General features: G+C 47.8%; 1 protein-coding gene across 3 annotated transcripts; it reads left to right on the plus strand.

Annotated features, from left to right (window-relative positions):
- Window positions 1-1,058: 1,058 nt before the first annotated feature.
- Window positions 1,059-9,695, plus strand: DBNDD2 (dysbindin domain containing 2). Of its 3 annotated transcripts, none has more exons than XM_072633723.1 (4): window positions 1,059-1,241; window positions 3,409-3,555; window positions 5,520-5,666; window positions 8,194-9,695. In XM_072633723.1, exons 2-4 carry the CDS (start codon window positions 3,417-3,419, stop codon window positions 8,379-8,381), a joined length of 474 nt encoding a protein of 157 aa, XP_072489824.1. In that variant the 5' UTR covers window positions 1,059-1,241; window positions 3,409-3,416; the 3' UTR covers window positions 8,382-9,695. The 3 variants fall into 3 exon arrangements, with proteins under 3 accessions (XP_072489824.1, XP_072489825.1, XP_072489826.1); XM_072633724.1 differs by having other exon boundaries at window positions 1,072-1,237; XM_072633725.1 differs by lacking the exon at window positions 1,059-1,241 and adding an exon at window positions 1,432-1,534.
- The last annotated feature ends 381 nt before the right edge of the window (window positions 9,696-10,076 follow it).

A 10,076-nucleotide genomic window follows, 5' to 3' on the forward strand; every position in this document is an offset into this window, starting at 1 on the left:
TTGCTGAGCTCTGAGGCCAGCTGTGGGAGCCGGCTCTGGAAGGGTTTAGATGCCGCCTCTCTCCCCTAGAAGCTCCGCCCTGGCTCAGGCTTCCTCCCTACCCAGTGTACCCTCAACGTCGGTCAGAGAGCAAAGAGTAGGAAGCTGTCTGGTGAAGTCTCAGGGACAGGTAGATGTGACCCATTTTCCGTGCAACAGTGCACCTGTAATCCAGTAACGGGTAAGGGCAGGCGGGGTCATGGCTCACAGCTGCGTTGTATGTTCCCACCAAAGCTCCGGGAACATACTGTGTACTCCTTCACTTTCATCCCCCACCTTTCAGTGCCTTCTAGGGAAACGTCAGTGTGCAAAAAACACCATGTGTAAATGCCCGTTGTCTGTACAAGAAAGACCTGTGTCTGTATCTATGTACAAAGGAGATTTGGAGTGAGTGCATCAGTGTGTCTGACGGTTTGCATGGGAAATCATTTGTATTTTAATGTTGTCTGCGTGTGGACAGGGTTGCTATGGGTGTGTGCATTGTGGTTCCTTGGCTCACTGAGTTGCCATGAGGAAAGTGCTTTGTAAACGTTTTAAGCAATATAGAGAAATGTAAGTTATATCCCAAATGTGAGCGTGCAAGGGAGAACATATGTTCATTTCCTTATCTGATGAACGCAAAAAAGACCTTCCATCAATATGCTTGTGTACCCAAAGTATGTAAAGAAGAGTTTGATGTGTGAGTTGTGCTGGAGATATCAATTTGTTTGAACGCTACGAAAAATGACTGTGCGTCTAACTTTCGGTCCTTTTGCCTTCTCAACTGATATGTTTATGTGAGTAGTGTCCCTTCGGGCATCTAAGTCTGCTAGAGGGTCCGATGGTGAGAATGGGGATCCCAAACACCCATCAAATACCCATCAAACACCCATGCCGCAGGGACTCTCCACCTCCCTTCAGCCCCGCTTCCGCCGTCCGCCTCTTCCTAGTTCACTCTCCCTGGGTCGGTCCTCAGGGAGCCCTCGGCGACGCCGCCGGACGGGCGGAGCGTGGGTCGCTGTCTCCGCCAGGGCCACACCCCGCTTGGCGGGGCCGGCTGGCTCTCACGCCCACGCGGCCGCCGCCCCGTCGGAACTGCTCACACCGGGCGGGCGAGCGCACACGCGCAGTGTTCCTTCGGAGCCAGCGGCCCCCGGAGCGTCTCCTCGGACTCATCGGGAAGCCGAGGCCGCTTGGGGACTGGGACAGGGGCTGCCAGGCAGGTAGGAGGGAGCCCCGTGGAGGACAGGTGCTCCCTGGGTGCGAAGAGGAGTGGACAGGGAAAACCCAGCTGGGCAGCTGAGGGTCAAGCAGGAACCTACCCCCTTCGTCTCTCGATTCCCCCTCCCCCAACCACTCTTCGCCTTTTCCTTTTTTAGGGAAATTCTTTAGCTCTCGCTCTATGTGGAGCCTTTTGGGAGTCGCTACGTGGGTGGGGGAGGAAGGGGAAAGGGACCTCGCGGTGTCTGGGTCTGGATCTCCGGATTTCATCCCCTGCCCTGTCCCCTGGAGCATGGTCAGTATGTCTTTCTCTCCCTCCTGTCATGCGCTCCTCCCCTAAGACCAGTAAACAAGGTTTTCTACCTAACGTCCCTCCCCCGACAACCTTCTCCTACCCTCTTCTTCCCTACCTCCCTCTCTGCCGGTTGCGCGGTATCGTCATTCCTACAGTCCCACTGGCCTGGGGTCCCCAGGGCAGGGTGATGGGAGGGTGGAAAAAGATCTCTTTGGGAGGGGGTTTCTGGGGCCAGCTCAACCCCCTCCCCCTCTTCTTCCACCCCCAGTTAGCGCCCCTGCGGGGCTCAGGGGTATTTTTAGCTCGGTGACCTGGGCGGCTGCTCTGACAGCTTTTCCCAGGGATCCTAGTCACAGCAGTTCTCTCTGTCCCCAACCTTTCCCTGCTGCCAAATCTCCCGCCCTACTCTGACTTCCTCTACGCCCTTGCCAGCTCCATATTTCGGGGTCCCACCCTCCCTAACTGGTCTCCACCTAGACTCCTAAGCCCCTCAGGTCCTGGCTGTTTTAGATGATAAGTGGATAACCTAGAAGGACATACTGCTGGGAAAGGGTGTGCCTCCATCCTAGGAACCAGGGATAGAGAGCCAGAAGAACTCTGTTCTTAGCGGAAACCCAATGAAAACGGGAACACAGTTCTAGTACCCCTCTTCACAGATGAAAGATAGCTTCCAGCTCTGACATTTAATATTTTAAAGTCTCTTAGATATAAAAAGGCACCCAAAGAAATCAGGAGAATTGAACTTAGCATTTATTTCCCTAGTTCCTTTTCAGCCCCGTACTCAAATGATCTAATCTGCCAATAGTTTCATGATTTTAGGCAAGTGACTATAAGTTTCCTGTACCTCAGTTTCCCCCTCTGTGAAGGGATAATGTTTGGGCCAGATGATCTCTAAACTGGCTTTCCTCTCTGACGTTAAATCTCTTCTGACTCTGACGTTTTGGACTCAGTCATTCTGTGTGCTAATATCCTGTATTCTAAAGCCTATGTTGTAGTTTTAACATTCTATAATAACAGTTTACATTTATGGATTCCCTTACAGTATATAACGTGATATCCTCACAGATACTGAATATCTTCATTTTAAAATTGAATAAACTGAATATCAGCAAATACTAAAGTTGAAATATTCTATAAACTTCAGCCAGCTTGTTGGCCTCCAGGGAGTTGTAAGTTTGTAATTTCAGGTCAGACTAAATTATTCCTTCTGAGGAAACATGTAGGGAGATCCCAATCCATGTCCAGGGTCTTCATTTCCTTCTCCTGTTCTGGCCTTGGTAATTTGAGCAAAGTCTTTCAGACTTTTTTGTCCTGGTCCTGTTCTTCCAAGCTGGCCCAGTCCTTAGACTTCACTGTCCTCTAGCATTTGGCAGGGTTCCTCTGATAAGGAGCAGCTTCTTCTGCAGAGCCAGGCAGTGCCTGGGACAGTCATCCCTTTTGTGGGAGCACAAGGCAGCTTCAGTAGGGAAGGATATGTTGTGTGTGTCTGAAGGGAGAGAGAGAGAGAGAGAGAGAAAGAGAAGTTAAGTGAGGATGGTGGGATGTAGGTTGGAGCCAGAAATGAGACTGGGTGCTATGGTGATCCAAGCACAAGATTAAGTCAAATGTCTAGTCTTTCTGTATGCACTATAATTTAGAATCATAGAAATTAGAATGTCAGAGCAGAAGAAACCTTAGAGATCATCTAGTTCAAAGCCCTCATTTGACAAATAAGGAAGCTGAGGCCCAGGGACTTGCCTAAGATCATACAGTAAATTAATGTCAGGGTCGGCACCAAGACAACCAGGTTACTTGGTCCCTAGTCTAGTGCTCTTTTCACTACAACATGCTGCCTCCTTCCTTGGAGGGCCTTAACCTCCTTTCCAACACCACAGGAGCCAGAATGGATCCCAATTCCCGTGGAGCCCTGGACAGGCAGCAGCTCCGCCTTCGAGATCGACAAAAGTTCTTTGAAGAAGTTTTCCAGCAGGACTCGGAATTCTTCTTCCCTCTATCACATCTTCACCTTGAGTCTCGGAGACGTGAGCATAACTAGAGGGGGATGGGGTGTATCATCCTGGTATGGGGGGAAGGAAACAATCACAACACTCAGTAGATAGCAAGCCAAACTGTTGCCTATCAACAAGCATTTACTAAGCATTCACTACATGCCAGGAATTGTGTTGTACAATGGGGATCCAAAGAAAGGTCAAAACAATCTCTGTCTTTGAGAAGCTAATATTCTAATGGAGTAGACGTCATGGAAAGAACTATATATTTAAGAGATATGTACAGTAGAAGTAGGAGGTGAAAATCTCAGAAGAAAGGGATTATGGGAAGGGGCAGATGACCAGGAAAGTCCTCTGCAGAAGCTAAGATTTGAGTTCAGTCTTGAAGGAAGCCAGGGAAGCATAGAGGTGAAGGTGAGGAGAGCATTCCCAGCATGTGGATGTCCTCTGAAGAGGCATGGGGTTGGGAAATGAGGTGTAGCATTTGAGTAACAGCAAGAAGGCCAGTGTCTCTGTATCATAGTGTATGTAGAAGGGAGTAAAATGTAAGAAGAGTAGAAAGGTAGGAAGGGACCAGATTGTTCAGAGCTTTAAAAGCCAAATGGAAGATTTTTAGAGGTGATAAGGAGCCACTGGTATTTACTGAATAGGAGTGACATGGTTAGACCTGCATGTTAGTTGAGTGAAGGATGGATTGGTTGTGTGAAGACTGGAGGCAGGGCCTTGGTCACTGCTGACAGCTTCTGCTCTCTCATTTGGATTCTGAAAGTTCTGCATTAGGACCTTGCTTGGCCTCTTAGCCTTGGTGGATGACCTTCTTTAACTGCCTGTAAAGGATCAGTTCATCAGCTTTTTATGGCCCTCACACAATCTGACACCAAGATCTTAGTACAACATTCCTGGTCCTTGACTTTGTGCCTTCTCTGATCAAACTGGATGTCTTTCTTCTTGAATTTATACTCACCAATCCCCAAGCCTGCAAAAGACTCTATCCATATCTCTACCTGTTAGAATCTTCTTTCAAGACCCAACCCAGGTGCCACCCTCTTCTTCAAGCCTTTTCAGTTCCTCCTCAAATCTCTCAGGAAACTGAAATCTCTCTGTCTCTGTCTGTCTGTCTGTCTGTCTGTCTGTCTGTCTGTCTGTCTCTCTCTCTCTCTCTCTCTCTCTCTCTCTCTCTCTCACACACACACAAATCCCTGTGTTCTTAATAATTTTGTGGGTGTAGCTATTGTAGTTACTTGTGTACTTATTCCACCTGCCATGAGAATGAAAGCTCCCTGAAAGCAAGGCTTTTGACTTACTTCATCATTGTATCCTCAATACACTGCAGAAGATTCTGTCAAACAGTTATGTAATAAACCTTTGTTGAATTTGGATGGAATTGAATTACTATTCCTGATTCTCCAGTGTCCTAGAGGGTGGATCAGTTCCAGATTCCCTCTGAGGTAGTTCAGTTTAACAAACATTTGTTAACATAGATATATTGAATGAACAGAACTATCCTTGGCATCTTTCCTGGATTTTCCTGGTCTCTTAATCCACTCCTTGCCTGCATTTTGTTCCCTTTTGGAACAATTCCAAAGTCCCCTTGGAATTACAAAGACAAAGGAAGGCTCCTTTTACCAGCCATTAAACAATTGTTCAGGACTTGCTGTGAATGTTGCACTGTCCGAGGTGCTGGGAGAGAGCCAGAGTTTACATAAAACTCCCTGCCCTTATCTTGCTAGCAACCCTGTGAAGTAGCTTGCGCTAATACCCCCATTTTAGAGATAGAGAGACAGGCCCAGAGAGATGAAGTCACTCAGTGAGTCAGTGGAAGAGCCTAAAGTACAACCTAAGTCTTTTGTCTCCAGGTGTGGTACATGGCACTGCTGAACACTTCTTAGCAAGGGGGCTTGGACTGGAAGAATCTGGGGTATAGAATTGACTCTTTTCTCCCGCGCACAGTGGAATTGATGGGTCCTCAATGCTAACTCGCTTGCCTCTCTTGCCAGCTCCCATAGGCAGCATCTCTTCTATGGAAGTAAATGTGGACACACTGGAGCAGGCTGAACTGATTGACTTTGGGGACCCAGATACCTCCGATGTGTTCTTGCCCTGTGAGGAGCTCCCACCAACTCCACAACCACCCACCGTATCTGGTATGTCTTCTGCCCTTGGGACCTGTGGCTTTCACAGTCCTCTTCCTCACTGAGGAATCTGCAGTGGCAGGACTTAGGGGTGTTTAGTTTGGAGAAGATAATACTTAGAGGGGTGGGGCAGGAATGATAGCTGTCTTCCGGTATCCCAAGGACCATCTTAGGGCAGAAACAACACATTTGTTCTTCGTGGTCCCAGGGAGAGAACTGGGAACAGAGGAAGTGGGGCTGTAGTTTATAGCAAGAGCATTGAGTTTGCATCTTTGCTGTACTATTTACTGTCTGTGTGACCTTGGGCAAATCACTTAACTTCTCTGTGTCTCCTTTTCTTTCATTTAAAAGGAAGGAGTTGGACTAGTGGTTCTCTAAGTACCTTTCAAGCTCTGAATTCCACGATCCTAAAAGAGCTTCCTAATTAGATGAGCTAGTAAGTTCCCTAGAGACAGCTAGATGGATAGATCCCTGAACCTGGAGTCAATGAGTTCAAATTGAGACTCATACACTCCCTAGCGGTGTGACTCTGGGTAAGTCTCTTAACCTCTGCCCAATTTCCCCCTCTGTAACCTGGGAATAATAATAGTACCTGCCTCCCACAGTTGTGAAAATAAAATGAAATAATATTTGTAAAGCACTTTGCAAATATGAAATCATTATAAATATCATCATCATCATCAATTATTCCCTGTCCCTGGAAAGGTTCAGTCAAGCAGGAAGCTCCCTCTCCCTGGAGAGCTTCAGGTGGGGGCTGAATGTCCAGCTGTCAGACAGTGCACCATTCATAGGGTTCCTGCTCACGGACCAGCGGACTCACTGCATTCTGAGATGCTTCCCAGCTCTGCGTGTGTGCTGCTACCCAAACCCAGTGATCCTGGTGCCCAGGCAGTAACAGGCAGCAGGCATCTCTCTCCATCTCCCCCACTGGGCTGTGTGTTCAAGCTTTGGGAAACAGTGGGACTGGAAGCAACTGGGGTAAGGGAGGTGGTGGCAGCATTGCTAACAATTTTGAGTTTTCTGTTGCCAAATTTTCAGGAAAAGGCCCCTTTGCCCTTTGTTAATTGTAAAATAAACAGATGGCCAGCCCTCCTTCCACTCTTCCTCTGGCCCTGCTAATTACAGAGCCAGATTGGGCAGTATAGAGAAAAGCAGACAGCTGGCAGGGACTGTGGTGTGTCTCCTTGGCTGTCCATTGCTCTTTGGACCTTCTTCATGCAGAATAAGGTTATATTGTGGAACGAACACCTAACAACTTGAGTAGTGGTTCTCCTCCTGCAGATCTAAAGGGCTGAACTGAAATGGCCACTTTGTGCTAGAGCTGAAAAAGGTCTTAGAGATTAACATTCTCATTTTATATAGATGGAAGGAAATTACTTGTCCAAGGTCATACAGAGAGTAAGTGGTACTCTGGCCTCGGACCCAGAGATTCTGGTTCTGCCTCAGCATAGCCAAGATGACCTCAGGGAGAGGAACCCAAGAATGAAACTCTAATGAGAATTGTGAGCAGCCTGGCACCTGGGTGGGGGAGGTTTTTTTTGGCAAGCCTCCTTTCCTGGCAGTGGCAGGATGGTGCTGAGAACCACCCCCACCCCCTGTGAGGCCCCACCTGCTGCAGAAAGCAGGCAGCTGGCTCTGTGACTCAGGCCTGGAGGAGGTGGAGGAGGAGGAGGAGGAGGAAGCAGGATACAATTAGCAAATACAATTACTGACATGGCTAGGACTCCCAGGCTTCTCCTCCTATTATCACTCAGGCAACAAGCTCCTCTTCCCCCTCTTGCTCTTGGGATTCAGTTTAACCTGGTTTCTTAGAATTCCAAAAAATCAGAGCTGGAAGCAGAGGACTTAGTGAAGAACATGGGACTTAAAAGGAGAGTCTCTCTGTTTTACAGAATAGGGTGAGTGAGGGGAAGTGATTCCCTAGAGGTCACAGAAGTAGGCATCAGAGAGCAGAGCTGGCACCCACTCCCATTTCATGGCTTTTCCCACTAAACCAATAAGTAAACTTGTGGGAGGAAAACCTTTGAATAACTGGCATAACCATGTTCTAGGGCTGGAGTTCTTAACTCAGGGTCTTTGATATTTTGATAACAATATTTTAGAGTAGTTTATTTCTTTTGTAATCCTATGTGCTTTATTTATGCATTTAAAAACATTATTCTGTGAAGGCATCCATTAGCAGACTGCCCAAGGGGTCTATAATGCACAAAAGGCTAAGAACCCCTGTTACAGGGGGTCAGTTGTGTGTTCTATGGTTGATTGATTGATTTAATTTTTCTTTCTTTTTTTCTTCTTAAAGAAGCAATTGGGATTAAGTGACTTGACCATCACATAGCTAAGTGTCTGAGGCTGGATTTGAACTCAGGTTCTCCTGACTTCAGGGTCAGTGCCACCTAGCTGTCCCACAATGTATGAAGTCCCTAGCTAGAAGGGGTCACTGCCCAGATGGACCTCTTTATTCCACACTATTAGGAAACCAAATACTCCTTAGGTCCATCTTACCCTGCCTGGCTACTGACCAGTGCTTCTTTTTGGTCAGGTGTAGGTGACCACCCAGAGGAACTGAATCTGCAGAGGCCCCCATCAGACAGGACCATGTCAAGGACATCCTCTTCCTCTTCTTCCACTGAACTTAATACCACAGACCTGATTGGAGATGGTGTGGATACGCCTTTGGCACAGTCTGATGAGGAAGATGGTGGGGCAGAGCCTGCAACCTGCAGCTAGCAGTGGGTGCTTCCCTTTGGACTGAACCACGTGGGGCCTGGTCACAGTCTAATTTGGAACCCCAGCCTCTGTTAGGAGCCTTTGGAGAGAAGGCCAGACCCTTCCCAAGCAGTTGGCACCAGAGGGAGAAGATTATGAAGCCTTCCAGAAATTAACTCTCCCTTGCTTTTCTGCTAATGCTTGGCAGCCTCCACTGCACATATCTACTCATGACCTACATAGGCAATGATTGAATTAGGGGGATGTGGGGAGAGGTGGAAGGTAAGGTAGAACACTGTCCATATCACATTTCAGAAGGGCCAGAAAAACCATCTCACTCTCTTTTTAGTGGACTTGACCAAGAGAACTTGTGGATGTAAATAAGCCACCCCACTTCCTTCCTTCTCTCAGTGAAATGCTACACAAACCATCCTCCTTTCTTCTCCTTCTTGAAATGATGTATCTACTATCCAGCTTTCTCATTTCTCCCACTGCTATGCTTCACCAATCTCCTCATTTGATTTCACATATTGAAAAGCCATCCCAGACGGTCCCACTTGACTTTTTGTGTCTTTTTTTCAGCACCGCCAGTGGGTCCAGGATGGTCATTTCCTAGTCTTATCTACAGGCTTTCTCTTTCCCTGAAGAGCCTGACCCTCTCCAGTTCAATGTGAGGCCTCATGGCTGCCACATTGCTAACACCAGCTCACTGTCTATGGACAGGTGATGTGTTTGGGCAAAACTTAGCAGCCCGTCCTGGCTCCAGGAAGGTTGGGACCCAGATTGCTTGTCCCCAACCAGCAAACCTTGGTGCTGAGACTGTCTCCTGTGCAGCCGAAGGGCAGTGACTGCCCCTCTAGGGGCAGGGTCTGCAACTGTGTTTCTCTTGGCCCTGCAAGAGGCACAAAGCTTCAGGCGGCACTTTAGCAGTCTCTCTTCTCAAACCTGACCACTCATTGCTTCATCACCAACCTCATAGCAGGGCCAGCGCCTGTGGTCTGACTAGGACCATATAATTAGAGGATTTAGAACTAAAAGGGACCTTAGGTCATTTAGTCCAGTTCCTTCATTTTACAGATGGAGAAATTGAAGCCCAGAGCCTATGCAAATGACATGTCCAAGGCTATTCAGGTAGGAAGTAGTAGAGATGTACCTTGTCCCAGGCAGGTGGTAGTGACCCCTGCACCCAGTGCCACACTGCTTCTGCTCTACAGCTCAGCTTTGTTGCCTCCCCTGCCACCATTTTCCATGGGGTTTCCACTGTGGATGGCTAGAGAACAGCATGTCTGGGCTCCTGCTACAGCAGACCGTGGGTTAATAAATCCTTTGATTCCAGCAGGCATGTGCTATCATTAGCCTTCTGAATGTGTGTGTGTCTGTGTGTGTGCATAGCAGCATCTCAGTCACTCCCTGGTGTGGGAATGTTGATGGGTTTATGGGGCCTTCGTGCATGAATCAGAATCAATTCTAGTACAAAGGAGGTAACCTTCCTACTGTCCTCTGCTGTCATCAGAACCTGCTTGGAGCATTGTATTTAATTCAGGAGGTCGCATTTCAGGAAAGACAAGGAAGCATGAGACAGGAATAGAGGACCACCTTGGAGTTCAGAGACTTGGGTTCCAATCCTGCTGCTGACACATATTTTCTCTATGACCACAGGCATAGTGCTACAGGTAACTCTCTAAGACTATAAATTACAGACAAATTGATCAGCAT

The sequence above is a fragment of the Notamacropus eugenii genome, chromosome 1 (genome assembly GCF_028372415.1).
Source record: "Notamacropus eugenii isolate mMacEug1 chromosome 1, mMacEug1.pri_v2, whole genome shotgun sequence".
In the NCBI taxonomy this organism is placed as follows: Eukaryota; Metazoa; Chordata; class Mammalia; order Diprotodontia; family Macropodidae; genus Notamacropus; species Notamacropus eugenii.